The sequence below is a fragment of the Corylus avellana genome, chromosome 2 (genome assembly GCF_965113065.1).
Source record: "Corylus avellana chromosome 2, dhCorAvel1.hap1.2, whole genome shotgun sequence".
NCBI lineage: Eukaryota > Viridiplantae > Streptophyta > Magnoliopsida > Fagales > Betulaceae > Corylus > Corylus avellana.
Window position 1 is genome coordinate 44,979,723 of NC_142491.1, and position 18,908 is coordinate 44,998,630.

General features: G+C 34.0%; 3 protein-coding genes across 3 annotated transcripts; all 3 read left to right on the top strand.

The window, feature by feature from the left end:
- The first annotated feature begins 3,630 nt into the window (after positions 1-3,630).
- LOC148587784 (uncharacterized) lies at positions 3,631-4,071 on the top strand. Its single transcript, XM_088512819.1, has one exon. It carries the CDS (start codon positions 3,631-3,633, stop codon positions 4,069-4,071), a length of 441 nt encoding a protein of 146 aa, XP_088368945.1.
- Positions 4,072-6,438: 2,367 nt separating this feature from the next.
- Positions 6,439-9,202, top strand: LOC148587785 (uncharacterized). Its single transcript, XM_088512820.1, has 7 exons — positions 6,439-6,604; positions 6,741-7,015; positions 7,105-7,512; positions 7,620-7,880; positions 7,976-8,281; positions 8,370-8,729; positions 8,916-9,202. The coding sequence occupies exons 1-7, from the start codon at positions 6,439-6,441 to the stop codon at positions 9,021-9,023; spliced, it is 1,884 nt and encodes a 627-aa protein (XP_088368946.1). The 3' UTR covers positions 9,024-9,202.
- A 2,774-nt stretch (positions 9,203-11,976) lies between these two features.
- On the top strand, positions 11,977-12,968 carry LOC132168034 (protein NTM1-like 9). Its single transcript, XM_059579100.2, has 3 exons — positions 11,977-12,165; positions 12,346-12,617; positions 12,705-12,968. Exons 1-3 carry the CDS (start codon positions 11,985-11,987, stop codon positions 12,873-12,875), a joined length of 624 nt encoding a protein of 207 aa, XP_059435083.2. The 5' UTR covers positions 11,977-11,984; the 3' UTR covers positions 12,876-12,968.
- Positions 12,969-18,908: the final 5,940 nt, after the last annotated feature.

Sequence of the window (18,908 nt, forward strand, 5' to 3'; positions counted from 1 at the left end):
ATAAAAATTATTGTCTTTAAAATCAAATCAACAATTCTTCTATAGCCAGCAAGGATCGCACTTACTTTCCTTAGTGCTAGTATAAAGTAAAAAGTTTATAGAATCTCCTTTTGCATTATCTTTTAATTAGTACAAAGATTCATCACAATAGTAGTCTCATATTACAAAGGATGAGACATTGGACTTAAATTTTAGTTTTGGAATATTACATTATTGTCATAAATCTATGACTTAAATGCCATTTAACAAACTTTCTATTCAATATTAAATTTGACTGTGGTTAATAACGTTCTCTAAATTTAAATAGCTTAAAAGTGAAAATTATTTATTTAATTTTTTTTTTTTCTCTTTCGTACTTATTCTTCTTAACTAAAGAGAATGTTTAGTTAAAGTACAAGAATATTTAAAGAGTTTTTGATATTTATTGAATATAAATATAAATTAGAAGAGTAGAGAAGAAACTTGAGCCTCCCATCCGGCCCATATATGCATACTTATGGAACAATTATGGTAATTTAAATGATTTTTAATTAGAAATGAGATGATGAAATGATTTTTTTATTAATAAAATTATAGATTGTTGAGCATTGTAGCTTCTCAGCAAACTCTTGGCTAGTTTGCTGAGTTAGATGAGTAATGTTATAAGTCTTCCTAAAATTCTCCTAGAATCATCAAAAATGTGGTGTGACTTTTAAAATTATCATTAAATTTAAGATGTGATTTATTGACTTTCGATCTATTAGTGATTTTAAAAGTCATATCACATTTCGAATGACTCTAAGAAGATTTTAGAAAAACTTATAACATTACTTGTGCTGAATGGAGAGTGATTTTAACACTGTGGCTCAACAAAATAGCCAAAATGCTATTTTGTTGAACCAAATATGAATGCTCCACCGGCTCAATAAATATTTAGCTAAAATTTAATTAAAAATATATATATTTTTTACTTTTAGTTAGGGATAACTTCATTTACCTTCTTGAAATGTCTCGCTTTTTACAAACACTCTCCAAATTTTAAATTGTGAAATTAATGTTATAGGCAGATGTGCCCAACCAACATATTTATCTAGCTAGGAAGCTCTTCCATGCTTGTATGTTCGTGATTCTTGGCTATGAATCTTGGCCCAATGAATCTTTGATTGCTGACCCTTCATTGCAATACTAAAAGGCAACTACGGGGAAGTGGAACAAGAATTACCGTAATTGTTCATTCACCCAACCTCATTTTTATGTATGTTAGTTAATGTTTGTGTGTTTTTTTAAAGTGTTTGTGTGTTTTTTTAAAGTGTTTTGATGTAACGTAAATTATATCATCTTTATGACGCAAATTACCTTTATTTTTATATTACATCACAACTAAAAAAAAAAAATTACTTAACAAGGAGAATAACATATATAAGGTTGTGATACAAACCAAAGCTTTTGTGCCCTTCAATAAGAGATTAACTAGTCAGTGTGAAACAACTTAAGCAAATGTTACCAAAACACCATATTTCACTTCTTCAATCCCTCATTTGTGTGTGTGTGTGTATATATATATATATATATATATATCACTCACCTCTCTCAACTCTCCTGTGAGCTAGGAAAATCACACAGACACCCTTTGCCAAATGCCGCCCTCCGTCAAACGTGTCTCCCAAATTGGTTCTCTCAACGTTTTCGAACTAGGCATGAGAGAGAGAGAGAGACAGGTGGGGAACTTCTCAACTTGGAGGAAAAGCGACCAAATTGGTATTGATTATCAAAGATTTGGGCGAGAGTAGCAGTATTTGGTGCAAAACTGGTGGTGATTCTTAGATCTCATTTTGGGCGGCAGAGTAGTGGATGGTTTTTCTAACGTATGAAGAGAAAGAGAGGTGCGTGAATCTAAAAGGTAGATGAGAGATTTTTATTTTTATTTTTTTAAGTTGTAAATTTAGTATGATATGGTGTTTTAGTTTATTTTTCTTTAGATGTTTTATGCTTGTCAAATTCTTATTGGAGAGCACAAAAATTTTAATTTGTGCCAAGACCTTAAAATAATTATCCTCTTTAAAAGTTTTATCAAACCAACAATTCTTCTACTTGGACTCAAGTTTTAGATATACAGTAAAAAGTTGAAGTTATATACTTATATATATATATATATATATATATATATATAGCCAGCAAGGATCCCACTTACTCCTAGTGGTAGTGTAAAGTAAAAAGTTGTTAGAATCTCCTCTTTTGCATTTTCTTTTATCTTTTATCAAAGACTGGAGAAGAAACTTGAGCCTCCCAACCCATGCAAACTTATCGAAAAAGTTAATTAGTAGGATCGGAGCCCATGCACGAACCTTTTCGCGCATATATAAAAGCTTTGCTCATGCTATCACAAGAAAGTTCAGCTTCTGTCCGACGGACCGGGAACTGGTCGATTACTTCTTGAGGTCAATGATCACTGAGATTAATCACCAAGCACTTCACTTTATTCCCCAACAATTCATGATTTCTTCATATGGGAGCCTTGGGATTTGCCAGGTTATCACTTTATCACTCTCTAATCGATGACGAATTAATATTTTCTTATATTTTACTTTACCTTTTTCCTTTTTTTTTTACTGTTTATTTAGCTTAACATTTTGAATAAATAATGATTAGCGTTATGATATTAATTATTGAATAATTTTATAAATTACATTTTTATTTCACAAATAACATGACACATTCAATTATTATTCGGATTAGGGTTAGTTGTGACTGTTATAACAACAATATTGTGTGCAAATTTGGAAGGATAAATGGTTGCCTAAATCACCAACATGCTAGGTGCAGTCTTCCCCAAGCGTACTTGATCCGAATGCTACTATGTGCAACCTGTTTGATGGAAGTGGGTGCGGGTGGGATCAGTCCTTGTTGACTCAGTTGTTCTCGGTGGAAGAAGGCCAACAAATCAGCTCTATTCCAATTAGCTCGACCAATCAGGAAGATCGACTCATATGGAGGGGAACAGTGAAAGAAATTTTTTCTGTTAAGAGTGCCTATCACCTACAAAAAGGCTTGGAGACCTCACAAATGGCCGAATGTTCTTCTAGGAAAAATGACAGTACAATGTGGAAGACTATTTGGAAATTGCATCTTCCGAATGCGGAAAAAGTATTTTTCTGGCGGGCTTGTCAGAATATTGTACCAACACGGGAGAACCTTGTGAGGAAGAAGATTATTTTAGACCCAAGCTGCCCAATCTGTGGAAGGGAAGCTGAAACTATTGCTCATATTCTCTGGCACTGCCCTTCAGCTCAAGATGTGTGGGGAGGGGCCTGTCCTACTTTTCACAAAAGCTCTTTTCATGAGCCTGATTTTCTAAGAATTACAAAAGGAATGTTGAGCCGCTGTACGGTGGAGGAGTTTCATACTTTTGTGATTATGGCTCGCCGAATCTGGTTAAGGAGAAATAAACTCATTCATGAAGGTGTTTTTTCTCATCCAAATGCAGTTGTATTTAGTGCCTCAGAGGCTCTGCGGGATTTTCAAAATGCGCAGGTGGATTCCCAGCCTGTGGAGGACCCAGTGGGACTCCCTCCTACGGGGAAGTGGGAGGCTCCTTTGCTAGGCTAGCATAAGGTGAATTGGGATGCGGCTCTCGGACGGCAAACTGGGAGAATGCGGTTGGGAGTGGTCATCCGAGATCACAAAGGGAGCTTGGTTGCAGCCCGGAGTGTCACACGACAGGGAGGTCTTGCTCCTGCAGCTGCTGAGGCCATGGCAGCCCTCGTGGCTGTTCAAACTGCTCGAGAGTTGGGTATTCCACAAGCATGGTTTGAGGGAGATGCGAAGTCCATTGTGGAGGCAGTAAACTCCTTGGAGGCAGATTGGAGCGGAATCGGGCACCTGGTAGACGACCTTCGTTCAAAAATAAAAAAGATTGCATGCTGGAAAATGACTCATGTCCGTAGAGAGAGTAACAGGGCTGCTCACGTATTGGCTAGAAGGGCTACGTCTGAGGAGTTGGATAGCATGTGGCTTTATAGTTCCCCTAAATGGCTAGATGAGATTATTGTATCAGAGCATAATGCTCTGTTCCACGATTGTATTGTTGACTGAGAATGAAATAACATCGGCTCTTTTATCAAAAAAAAAAAAAAAAACAACAACAACAACAACAATATTGTATAATATTTATGAGATAAAATATAAATTTTTAGCTTTACTCTTAATTAATAAAACTTTAGTTACGTAATAAAAATATAATATTTAATTAACATTACTAACTTCTCACATTTCCATCCCACTTAAGTCTTTGAAATAAGCAATGACGTAACTGATTTCTTTATTGCTTACCAAATATATAAGAGTAATGCTAAAAGATATATATATTTTTATTTTATAATTATTTTAAAATGATGAAGGAGTACTGACATGAGTCTCAACAAATCTTTTTATTATTTTTAACTTTTATATTGCGCCCAGTCTGCTTTTTTTTCTTTTTTTTTTTTAAGTGCATGTAGACGTCTCCAGCTTATTGCCGACAAAGGATGAAGAATGGTTTTTCTTCTAGCCACACCACCGGAATGGGAATCGGATGAACATAGTGACAAATGCCGCGCGGGTACTGGAAAGTGGTTGGCAAGCAAGCACCAACCCCACTCAGGTTGGCTTTCGATCTAACTCATCTCCTCCATCTTTTCTGATCACCTTAATTTGTTGATTAATTACTTAAATTTATTTATGCAGTAAACATTTGTTCTCGATCTGTCGTTAATTCGAGATTGAGGCCTAACAATGAAAGCAAATCTCCAAAGCGAAAATACTGCATTGGCTTCAGAATCTCCAGCAGCGGAAGTGCAAGCTAAAGATCATTGTCTAACAACTAATGAACGTCTTCATTCTGATCAGGATTATGATGGAACGACATTTATATGTTGACACTATATATAGCATGTAAATTTGAGAGAATCCGTTTTGATTGATATATAACCCAAAACAATCAATTCTATTTAATATATATAAAGAAAAATTAGTTACATCTGAGTTAATCGGGTCACTCTAGCACATAAACATTAACAAACAACTTAAAACACAAATTATCAACAGTTGTGATTTGAAAGTTTCAAGAAAATTTTTAAAATGGTTAGGATGATAATTTGACTCCCAAAATAAGAATTCTTAATTTTATTCGTATTAGTCGTTTTGAGTCCTACTAATGTATGTTCAGATAGGATTTTATGATCTGATTATGGCTTAGTAAAACTTGAGAAAACGCATATTGTTCTATCATTTAAGTTCTTCATGTGCAGCTCATAATAACTAGGTGCGGTCCGTGCGGATGCTAGGGCAAAATAACTAAAGTTAGTTTTTTGAAGAAGGAAAAAAAAAAAAAAAAAAAAAAAACCTCTAAAACACAAAGAGGGTAGGATGGAGCCCACGGTTAACTTTTCTTTCTCTTGAGTGTCAAATTAATTCTTAACCAATCCAAGTTAGATAATGGAGGAATATTCTAGCTAGAATCACTGAAGCCAGCACTGGTCCTTGGCCAATGCTTCCCGCCAAAGTTTGATGAGAGTGGCCCCACACTATCCACCGTTGATTACTCTGTCCGTGGACTTGGCGACGACCATCAAGTCCACAATCTTTTTGAATTTTAATAATAAATTAAAACCACTTAACATTTTTCTATATAATAACTTTGAATGTTGTGTTTGGTTATAAGCAAAAATCATGCTATGTTATATATCAAGTCAGTGTTCCAATTTAATTTAATTAGGACTTATGAATAATACTTTAACAGTTTATTTAGTAAAATTAAAGTCATGTAATATTTATATTATATATATATTGGTGCAAAAATAATTATAGTACAGAGATGATTAATGTATTAATAAAGCTTATAGATTTGTGATATTAATTTGTCATTGCAACCATTAATTCTACAAGGCTATATTCATTATAACTATAGAAATATTAATTACCTCGACTTGGAGGTCAAGTTGTTGATGTACACAAGTGAAAAGTTGAAGTTAATATTAAAGCAAGCAAGGGTACAAAGATTCTTCCACAAAAATTCCACGCGTTTTTCGCAAGGACATCAAAATAGCATTCGCATATTTACATATTTACAAAGAATGGCACATTGTTATGTTGAGATATAATTAATTGGACCTACATTTTTTGTAAAATTAAATAGTTACAAACAATGTGTTTAATACTGGATTGAGATCTCCTCTAATTATTTAAAATAGGATAATTTTAATTTACAAAATCGTTACCCTTCATTTTAAATCAAATCATATGACGCCCGTTTCATTTTCTCTTTGTTTTTAATGAAAGTATTGTTAAAAAAAAACACAAACTTGACCCTCACATGCAAACTTCTCCAAGAAGTTAGTAGGACTACCTTTTTCTCTTGTATAAGGATATCAGCTTCCTCTCTCTCTCTCTCTCTCTCTCTTTCACTGCTCTTTTTCTTACGATATGGCTGGGATGTCTTTGAAACTGCCACTGGGGTTCAGGTTCCGTCCGACGGAAGAGGAAATCATCGACTACTTCTTGAGGTTAAAGATCACTGGGAATGATGGAGAAGTACTTGGGTTTATTCCCGTTGTTGATTTCTTCAAACAGGAGCCCTGGGAGTTGCCAGGTGATCATCCATTTTTTTATTTTCTTATTTTTCTGGGCTTCAATTGATCATTTCCAAATATGTAATGTACTTGATCGTGTCATTTCTCAATTTTTTTTTTTGGTCTATCTCAGTCGTCTGGTTTTTTTAAGTGTAGGTTTATCCGACATTGAGACAACGGATCACGAGCGGTACTGCTTCTCGCCGCCGGACATGAAGGAGCCGAATGGGAAACAGAACAGGAAGACCAATTCTGGGTACTGGAAAGTGACCGGTAAGGATAAGGAAATCTTGTCCGGAGGGAGATTGATTGGAAAGAAGAAGATACTGGTATACCACAAGGGGAGTAGTAAAAACAGCAAGAAAACTGACTGGGTAACGCATGAGCACCACACAACCCTGGAGGAGCTTGATGGCACAAAACCCGGGCAGGTTGGCTTTTCATCTCGAATTTCGCTAATTAAGATGTTTTTGCTGCTGCCTAAATCATGTAAAAAGGGTGGTCATGTTACTTTCTGCAGAAACCTTATGTCTTCTATCGTGTAAAATATGAACCTAAGCAAAACTCTGGCAAAGCTCCAGACTCTCCAGCATTGGATGTGCAAGCTGAAGATCGTCATCCAAAGACTAATGAATCTCGTCATTCTGAAATTTCTGATGGAATGGCATGTGACACTATAGCAACTCCACCTGCCAAGTCGGCTTCAGAATTTCCAGACAAGGGTAGCAAAGGTCGAAAGCGAAAGTACACTTGCAAAGCTGGACCGGCCAAGTCTAAACGAAGTAAGGCTTCAGCTTCTCCAGCACTGGAACTGCAACCTATTGATCATACACCAATTGAAGAATTTCTTCTTTGTGAAATTTCTGACACTATACCAAGTGCAGAGAATCAAGTGGCAGAATTACTGAAACATGTGATAGCTGATGAGGTGAGCAAGGAATTGGGTTTCAGGTTACTTTTTTAGTGTTGAAATTAGAAGTGCTGCAGTAAATTAAATTTGGTACTAATCTTGTTCATTCATGTTTCTTCCATCAGGTTGATCTGCAACCGGAGACCCCCTTAACTTCACTCTCCGATGCAGCTGCTGTTTCATTTCCTAATACAGCCAAATCTTCTCCTGAAGAAGCAGAGTCTGACCCACGACAGGCTTCAGCATCAGGAGAGGAAGGTGACAATCAAGTCACAGGATACTGTCCTGCAAAAAATTTACATGAAACTACCGCAAATACTATAGCATTCACTGAGCTTAAACACATTAATGATAATACAGAAAAGGCACAAGTGACAGATACGGAGGTGAGAAAGGAATTGAGTTTTAGCTTAATGCTTCAAACAGTTGTTAAATTAATTAAATAATTACTAATCTTGTTCATTCATGTTTCTTTTATCAGTTTGATCAGCTACTGCAGGAAGAACTGAAATGGCTCCCTTTCCTGCTGCAAAATCAAATAGATTGGAACGTCAATTCACCTGCCGTTCCATCTCCTAACACAGCTAAATCTTCTCCTGAAGAAGCAGAGTCTGACCCAAGACAAGCGCCAGCATCTCCAGCATCAGGAGAAGAAGCTGACAATCATGTCACAAGTTTTTCACCTACAAAAAATTTAGATGAATCGACATCTAACACTAAAGCATTCACTGGGTGTAACCGCATTAGTGATAATACCCAGACTACAAAATCAACAGCTGGTGATCAGGTGAGAAAGACAGGGGACTATACTCCAAGTGCAGTTATGTGCAAGTATCTCCTTCATTTATGATTCTAAAATCAAAGTTGATTTGCAGGTGGGAGACTCAAATATGTCCTGTGCCCCACCAGAGCTACCAGTATCTGATATAGATTGGAGCTCGCTCTTGCTCAGCCCAGTACACTCGCAGATGCAAGAAGTGTTGGATCCTTTCTGCATGTCTTCTTTTGACGCCAATGAACCAAACTACCTTTATGACGGGGTGGCTTGGCAAAATGGCACAATTGATTCAGACGCCTATTGTTCTGAGTTATGGGATCTAATGCCTGATGAATCCCTTCGTAATGATCCTAGCAGTCAAAAGACTCTCGCTTTTGACCCAAGACCATGGTTCATGGAATCTGATAAGGACGACGGATCACACAGTGCACCAAATGCAAAAAAGCTCAATGCACTGGTATGTACGTACTGGATGCTCTCAATATCGTATTATAAATTGGTTGCAAGTTTTGCCTACAAATTATGTCATGTTCTGTTGTGCCAATCTGCAGCTCCAGGTTTAGTTATGTCTTTTATTTTCATATAAACTGGTCTCTGAAAAACTAACCTTGCATTGTTCTTGTTCTTGTCTTGTGTACAACAGTTTGATCCAACGGTTCAAGATTCTATGAGGTCTATAGAGATCAATACAGAAGCTGTTTCATCAGGGTCCTATATTGATGGAGGTACTTCTTCAATCAGATCTAGCTAGACTCTGATTGAAAATCTCAACAGTTTGAAACAACAATTATTTCTCTCAACAGCTTATCCATCTAACCAATTATCTCAATTATCTCAACCATTTCCAATCCCAATTATCTCAATTATCTAAACCAATTCCAATTCTCAAGACTAAACCTCTAGAGCCCAAACTTTTTCTCAAGCGTTAAAAGTCTACGTGACTCAACAAACACCCAAACATTAATCCCAGCAGGTAAAAAACCCCAAGGGTATAAACCTATTTGAAATCAATTAATCATATTCATTGATTCCAATTAGTTATTCCTTTTCAGCCTAAGAACCCCAAACGTTTCTCCCAATCCTTTTCAATTAACTCAATTACCATCTTCTTCAAACCGCATTCTAGAGTTGTGAACTCTTGTGTCGAGTTCAAGGCCTCAAGGGGGGCAATCTTCTAGGAACCCAAACCTTTCTCGCAATCGACTCAATCCCAGCAAGTGAATTACAATCTTCCCAAGTGTACCTTTAGAAAACCAAGAAACCCATTTACATGGAAATCGATCCATTATCCCACTTGTCATTTCTACAAAAACTCTCCCTCCAAAGCCCAAAGTATGCCAAGTGATGCCAACAAAAGTTGATGTTTGGCCTATGCTCACCCTTACTTTCAAATCTTTGGCCTATGGCCACCCTTATTTTCAATCTCTGGCCTATGGCCACCTTAATTACTTTTCAATCTTTGGCTTATGGCCACTCTACTTTTTTCCAAGTATGATCAGTTAGTTTATTGGTATCTTCTACCCTAACCGCCATGCGACAGTGGTTGAATACTGATCTCGCAAGTTGGTACTTAGCCGTGACTTGAAGATCATTATCGAACTTCTTCGATTTTCAAATTTGAAGACTATGTTAAGTTGATGGATCTTTGGCGTATGGCTACCTTACATTTTATCCAAATGTGATGGATCAATTTATCTGTATCTTCTATCGACGATTGTCTGGTGAGAGCTGAATGCTAACCGTAAGGGTTCAATACTCAACCCTAAGTTAGCTTCCCAAATCCCCTACTTAAAACATGTATCAAGAATTTGAAGCGTGTATGTTAATTTGTATTTCAAGTTTGTTTCAATTTTCCAGTATGTAAATATGTAATGAAGAACTCAAGTTTCCAAATTGGCCTTCATGTATGTTATTATATATCATATTATATTGGAGAATTTGTCGTATCTGGGATATATATATATAGTTTAGAGAAAGATTATATTAGGAAGCATTGATAGAGTAATTTAATTAATTTGACTATAGCAATATTAATTAAACTGACAATTGTATGTAAATATATGTGGTGGTCGTTTTCAAGAGGTAGTTATATGGGTCAGACACTGTCTCATGAAGTACTAAAAGTCACTAGTTTAAATATTTCTCTTTCCTTTCATTTCCTTTGTGCGGACATTAAAAAAAAAATAATAAAAAACAAAAGATCTACAATTGATCCAATAAGAAAATCACCACAAATAAAGTTTATATAATTTATTTTTCCCTTGTTGAGCACAACGACACCGTGTATAAATGGACTCTGAAATTAATTGAACAAGTGGTGTAAAATCAATTAATTGCGTGAAGAATGGTTTTTAAAATAAAAAAAAAAAAATAAAAAAAAAAAAAAATCAGCAATGAGAAGAGAAGATTTGGGCTCCATTTTTCATCTCTCTCCAAAAATAAGCAAGACGAATCGAAGAGCCCTGCGCCAACCGACTCGAAGACTCCATTGTCGCATCTATCTCCAAGGTTTCAAACTTGATGCATGCATAATTTGAAGTGTCTTCTGAAATGTAAGCAGATGTACATATATGTGAGTCTTGACACGGCAATATTAGACATTAATAGGAAGCTCTTCGAATCCATGCTTGTATGTTCATGATTCTTGGCCCAATAAATTAAATCTTTGATTGTTGACCCTTCATTGCAATACTATTAGGCAACTAAGGAGAAGTGGAACAAGAAATACCATAATTGTTCATTCACCCAACATCATCTTTACATATGTTAGTTTATAATGTGTGTGTTTTTTTTTTCAAGTGTATGATGTGACCTAAATTATATTATCTTTATGACGCAAATTATCTTTATATTTTTATCACATTACAACTAAAAAAAAATTAACGAGGAGAACAACATTTGTAAAGTCTTAGCACAAATCAAGGCTTTTGTCCCCTCTAATTAGAGATTGACTAGTCAATGTGAAACAACTTAAGCAAATGTTACCAAAACACCAGATTTCACCTCTTCAATCCCTTTGCCAAACGCCAAGACCTTATAAAAATTTTAAGTTATGTCAAGACCTTAAAAAAATTATTGTCTATAAAATCAAATCAACAATTCTTCTACTTGGACGTCAAGTTTTAGATATACATATAGCCAGCAAGGATCCCACTTACTTTCCTTAGTGCTAGTATAAAGTAAAAAGTTTATAGAATCTCCTTTTGCATTATCTTTTAATTAGTACAAAGATTCATCACAATAGTAGTCTCACATTACAAAGGATGAGACATTGGACTTAAATTTTAGTTTTGGAATATTACATTATTGCCATAAATCTATGACTTAAATGCCATTTAATAAACTTTCTATTCAATATTAAATTTAACTCTGGTTAATAACGTTCTCTAAATTTAAATATCTTAAAAGTAAAAATTATTTATTTATTTTTTAATTTTTTTTTTCTCTTTCGTACTTATTCTTCTTAACTAAAGAGAATGTTTAGTTAAAGTACAAAAATATTTAAAGAGTTTTTGATATTTATTGAATATGAATATAAATATAAATTAGAAGAGTAGAGAATTGAAGAAACTTGAGCCTCCCATCTCATGCAAACTTATGGAAGAAGTTAATTAGTAGGACGGGCCATGCAGCTTTTTCTCTTTTATATATATATATGTATCAGCTTTGCTCACTATCACTCTTTTCTTATGAAACTCATTCGATCTCTTCCATGATGGCTGCATTGTGTTTGAATCTTGAGCTGCCACGGGGGTTCAGGTTCTGTCCGACGGACCAGGAACTGGTCAACTACTTCTTGAGGTCAAAGATCACTGGGATTAATCACCAAGCACTTCACTTCATTCCCCAACTTGATCATGATTTCTTCAAATGGGAGCCTTGGGATTTGCCAGGTTATATGACCAAATATTTTCTTTTTTTTCTTTTTTCTTTTTATTGTTTATTGCTTAACAAATATATAAAATGGTTTTAAAATGCTGTAGTAGTAGCATCAGTCTCAACAAGAAAGAGAAGTGCTAGCTAGGGAGCTCAACAAATATTTAAATTTTATTATTTTTAATTTTTATATATAGACTCCTCCGGCTTACCGACAAAGGATGAAGAATGGTTCTTCTTCTCGCCACGGCACCGGAATGGGAATCGGATGAACAGGGCGACGAATGCAGGGTACTGGAAAGTGGTTGGCAAGGATCAAAAAATCTGGTCCGGAGGGAGTTTGATTGGAAGGAAAAAGATACTACTTTTCTATCTGGGCTCTACTTCCAACGCCAAAATTACCGATTGGGTCATGCACGAGTACCACGCAACTCTCAAGGAGCTCGATGGCACCACCAACCCAGCTCAGGTTGGTTTCTATCTCATCGATCTCCTAGGTCTCCATTTTTTCTTATCACCTTAATTTGTTGATTAATTACTTAATTTATTTATGCAGAAAACATTTGTCCTGTGTCATTTATTCAAGAGGCCTAACAATGGTAGCAAAGCTCCAAAGCGAAAGTACCACTCTACCAAATCTGGACCTGCCAAGTGTAAGCTAGCACTGGCTTCTGAATCTCCGGCACCGGAAGTGCAAGCCGAAGATCATCATCCAACAACTAATTAAGGAATGTCTTCATTCTGATCTGGATTCACATGGAATGACATATGTTGACACTATTAGCATGTAATTTTGAGAGAATCTGTTTTGATTGATAACCCAAAACAGGTCGATTTCTATTTAATATATATATATATATATATATATATATATATATATATAGCATTAATTAGTTACATCTGAGTTAATTCTGCCACTCTCACACACAAACGTTAACAAACAACTTAAAAAACAAATTATCAGTAATGGTGATTCAGAGGTTTTAAGAAAATTTTTAAAGTACTTTGGGTGAGGGTTCGACTTCTAAAATGGAAATCTTCAATCTTATTAGTATTAGTTAAAGAAATTCGTGAGCTTAATTCATTTCATAAAACCGGTTCAATAAGAGAGAATTGTTAATTCCTTATAAACATGCCCAAGGTCTTGTCAACAGGCAATGTGAGATTATTTCTCAACACCTTCCCTCACGTGCAAGCCGATATTTTTTCTGGTCATTGTCACGGGGTAAATAGTGTGGGCTCCATTTGTCCTGTAGTAGGCTCTAATACCATGAAGAAATTCGTGAGCTTAACTCATTTCATAAATTTAAGTAAGTAAATTTACTTCTTCCTATCAGCTTAAGCTTTTGGCTGGTATTTTAACATTAGCCGCCTTAGTCACACTAATATTATGATGGGATTGAATCAAGTTATGGCTTAGTAAAACTTAAGGGAGCACATTCGGTTCTCAACGTCTAAACCCCTCATGTGCGACTTCTAGTAACCAGGTGTTACTTTGATGATGTTAAGGTAGAATAAGTAGAATTAGTCTTCTTTGCCTGCCTTTTTGAATAATAATAATAATAATAATAATAATAATAATAATAAACCTTTAATCAACAAAACACTTAAATCTATTTTCATTTTTGATGGACATTAACCTACCAAGTACCAGAGCAGGCAGAGGATAAATCTTGAACAAGAATATTATGTTTTTTTTTTAAAAAAAAAAAAAAAATTTAAACTAGTTATATATTTTTGTTTTTAATGGGAGTGTGAAGTTTGTTTGTTTTTGTTTTGTTTTGTGTTTTTTAAGAAAGCTTGTATCTTTGGAGCATTTCATTTGTATTAATGTTGTGGTACTTTCACCTAGTCCTGCCGTTTGTCTCTTTGTTTTGTCTGAAGTTTGTTATTATTATTATTATAAGAAAATAGAGTAATGCCAAAAGGAGGATTAGACTTTTTTTTTATATCATTTCAAATATGATGTATCTTTTAAAATTATCACTAAATTTGAATTATTATTATTGAATTTTGATATATTAATGATTTTAAAAATTATGTTATATTTGAGAGGACATAAGAAGAACTATTGTTCTCCTTTTAGCATTACTCATAGAAATGGGTTACCATATCCAACTATGAGATGGTTACAGATTGTTGGATGGTCCATGTGCATTGTCCGACATTGTATCTATCGTGGAAATTGTATGTTTTTAGATGGGGTGTGTGGTAGGAGTGTACATGCAGTCGGATATTAACCGCATGCATCCGTTATCCACAACTATTTAAATATGCAGATGTAAATAACGATTTTAGGATAACCGCATCTACATACCTTTTATAAATAATATATTTTTTATATGTTATATTAAATACCAAAACGATGTCGTTTTGGATTAGGTATATATTATGTTTTTTTATTTTTTTCATAGTTCACTCATTCACTTAGGCAAAAAGACAAAAGTAATATAAAATCAATATATTTTCAAAATATTAGGGCTTAAAAAAATTAAGACAAGTCCAAAATACTAAAAATCGACACAAACTATTTTCAAATTGCTTAAAATAGGTTGTAATAGAGACCAAAAGAAGACTCAAAAGAATAAAATAGGCTCATGACTTAAAATGCGGATAGCAAATAATAATCACATTTAATTACCGCGTGGATGTGGTTAATAAAAACATAATGCGGATGTGGATATCTAAAAGTGATATCTGCATTTTACGAATGCGGATTAAAAGATATTACAAATAATTATATCTGCATGTACACCCCTAATTAGGCAACAAGAACTTGCAAATATATATATAGTCTTAATGGTTAATGCTTTTTTAACATAGGAAGTTAAGAATGTGGTGTTAGAAAATTTTATGATAAAATTCTTGATGAATAACTACATGAATTGTTTTCATCTGGTGTTCGTTGTTATATTTGTAATAAGGTTCATTGTTATTTGTTATCATTAAAACACGTATTAGTTTTTAACTTGGACTATGCAATCATGATATTCACTTAGATATTATTCTATATCAAAAAAAAAAAAAAATAGCATTCTTCTCATGCATTACGTGGGTTAATTGATAATTGTCGTGAAAATAAAATATTAATATCAAATGTCTTAAAAAAAAGGGCAATAGAATTTCAATAAAAAAAAAAAACACTTGTTACAACTTTTGATAATAAGTACGATATAAAAATAACATACCATAATATATGATATGATGTGTAGTTTATTAATTTCAAACTATAGTTATTATTTATGTCAAACAAAATAATTGTTTGATTAGCTTTTATCATTAGAATGTTAATAGATTTACTTACCAAAAAATAATGAATGAATTACTAAAGAAATTACAAAAACTTAGGTATATTCTTCCATCAAAATTTTGTTTGGGCTTTTTCCCACAACCTAACTATATTCAAGGGCCCCACTTAAACAGTTAACTACGTGGTATATAAGCTTCAGGCTTCAGCACTGTGAAGTGGATAGGATGGACCCATGATATGAAGGGTGGGGATCTACCCACGTTCCTTTTGAACGTCAGAGACTCAGAGCATTCACCAATCCAATTTAGAGAATGGATGATTCTAGAATTCCCCTCGTTTTATGTTTTGAGCTTCACGCGCCAGTAGTGGTCCTTGGGCAAATGGTCAAGGTTGACTTGCTTTTGACCAATGTTTCATCACACTGGCCCCCACCCTTCCCAAGGTTTATTATGCTGCCCATTGACTTGGCGACGAGTGACGCTCGAGTTCCTAGTGTTTTCGCCCTTTTATTTTCATAATATGGAAATTATTAAATTAGTCATGATAGTTCAGGTTATTGTCAAATTAATCTTCATAGTTTTGATTTAGGAGCGGGTTCTTTTTTTTTTTTTTTTTTAATAGATAAAAAATTTCACAAAGAACCCAAGAAAATCAAAAATAAACTTAGGGTGCGGTTGGGAGTGCATTTTAAAAAAAATAATCTGCGATTTTAAACCAAATCACAATTTTATGGTGTTTGAGATTGCGATTTTAAAAACACAAATTTTAAAATCGCAAAAAAATCTACGATTTTCATAAGCTGATTAGAGGGTGCTTATTTGAAAAAGTGCGAATTTAAAACAAAATCACGATTTCTATTAAAAAGATATTTGGCGCAATAGTTACCTTTTTTTTAATGAGATTGAAAAAAATACCAAGAATACCCACATAACATATATTAAAACCCTTCTTTTTCTGTTTTTTTTTCTTCATCCTCTCTGTCTCGTTCATCCTTTCTCCGCCCTGTAGCAGTGTGCGTCTCTGTTGTTCATCTCTCTACCCCTCTACCAGGTAATAATCTCACTTTAATATTTTCTTTCTCTCCATATAACTCATTTGCTTTTGTAAAACTTTCCACTGTTTGGTGTTCGGTGTTATTTTATGTGGTTTGTATGATTATTGTGTCTTTTTATATATGTGTTTATGTTCTTCGACCATTTTTACATCGTAAAGTTGTGATTATTTTTTTTTTTTTCAAAATTTCATTTAGATTACCGTGCATGCATAATGATCTGCAATCCATCATAGTATGCAGTGATAGATCACTGTACAGGCACAGTAATGTGATAGTGCGTGTACAGTAACCGTGTGATGCTTTTTCTTTAGAAAAAAAAAAAAAAAAAATTGTACAGTGGCCAAGATGATGATTTTTCTCAAGTCACTGTGCACTACATAGTGATGTGCACAGTGACAAATTTTTATGGCTTTTTTTTTTAAAAAAAAAAAAGGTACTGTACAGTAACAATTTGTGATGAATTTTTATTTTTATTTTTTAATGGGTATTGCATTGTAACAGTTGGTGATATTTTATATATATAATGGGTAATAAACAGATATCAAGTACTAATTTAAATTATTGGTGAATTATGTAATAGTTAAATTTGATAAACATTATTAGTTTAATTTGATGGATTGTTCTTGTATTTTTTATTATATGTCTGTTAGGAATATGTTTCAAGAAAAAAAATGCAAAAACAAAAAAGCATATAGAAACAAGTAGTATAGCAATATATAATTGCCTAAGTAGAAAACTCAAAGTTAATGTAAAATTATAAGTCAAACTTTTGTTTTCATAGGTGTTAAAAATTGAGGCTTATAGATAATGTTAGTTATTTTACTGTTATAAAGAAATGTCCTTATTGGTAATTTGGTCATGAAACCGCAATTATATGTTAATTTTATCCAAATATTCAATTGATAAAAAAAGTACTTTTTAGCATGTTTTACCAAACGTCTGTGCGATTTTAAAAAGTAGCGATTTTAAAAACGCAATTTTTAAAATCGCACTTATTGAAATCGCACTCCCAAACAGGCCCTTAGTACTTTATTCCATAATAATATTTCATTCGTTTTAATTATATATTTTTATCTTTTTTTTTAAAGATGTTTCATTATTAAAAGTGAACACTTACCGGTGCTCGGCGTCTTTTCTGTAGGCTTCATCGGTCTCTATTTTTTGCGGGTTGCTTTAAATCTAGTTTGTAGATCTAAATTTAGATCTAGATCTCGTCCCTTTAACCTTAAATCTAATCGTTTTTTTTTTTTTTTTTTTTTTTTTTTTTTTTTTTTTTTTTCAGTCAAAGCGTGTTTTCCAAAAAGATATCTACGATGCCGTGCTTCTCCACTATTGCTTGTGAGGGGTTTTTGTTGTTGTTGTTTGTTTGTTGTTGTTGGTTTTATTTTATGGTCCTAGCCGTGTGAATAATGTTTCTAACTTTCGGGTCAAGAGGGAAATGGTTTGGGTGTGAGTTTTTTGCTCATACCTGGGAAATGGCTTCCTGTGCTCTCGGAAGGAGTTTGAGTTAGCAAATTTGTTCTATAATCTAAAGATCGAGCTGAGATAGCGGATATTTGACGTCTATAATCTTACAGAATTGTATGTTCTGTGATTGTAAGAGCTTTTATGCTCTGGACTACTATTAATGAAATTAGATTGATTTTCCCTTCTTTTTTTTTTCCCCATCTTGTCACTTTTAAGAATATATATTGCTTAAAATGCTCTATTATTACAAAAAAACTAGAAAAAGTAGTTGGATTTTATATTTCCATCAAAACTTAATGAAGTGGGTAGGATGGAGGATTCTAGAACCCAAGTTTTTTTCTTTTTATTTTTTTATATTTTTTTTATAAGTAGTAAGTACATCATGAATCCAAGTTAGATAATGGAAAATTCTAGAATCCAAGTTTTTTATTTTTTATTTTTATAAGTAGATCATGAATCCAAGTTAGATAATGGAGAATTCTAGAATCCTGTGTGTCTTTCCAGCTTGACACTGTAGCTAGTAATGGTCAAAGACTCAAAAGCTATAGCTACGTTTGGCAAGGGGAGGTCCAGCACTGTAGCTAGAACAGCACTGTTCCAGCTACAGTGCAGAGCTGACATGTGGTCAGCTTTTTCATTTTTTTATTATTATTTTTTTTAAGTAAAATATAAAAAAAAAAAAAGAAAAAAAAAAAAAAAAAAAAAACAGAGGGGAAAGATGGGGTGGTTCCAGCCACCCCTTGGCCAAAATGGGGTGGCCGGACCACCCCATTTTGGCCAAGGGGTGGCTGGAACCACCCCATCTTTCCCCTCTGTTTTTTTTTTTTTTTTTTTTTTTTTTTTTTAAATATTTTCCTTAAAAAAAATAATAAAAAAATAAAAAAACTGACCACATGTCAGCTCTACACTGTAGCTGGAACAGTGCCGTTCCAGCTACAGTGCTGGACCTCCCCTTGCCAAACGTAGCTTATGTTTGCCAAAGGAAGAGC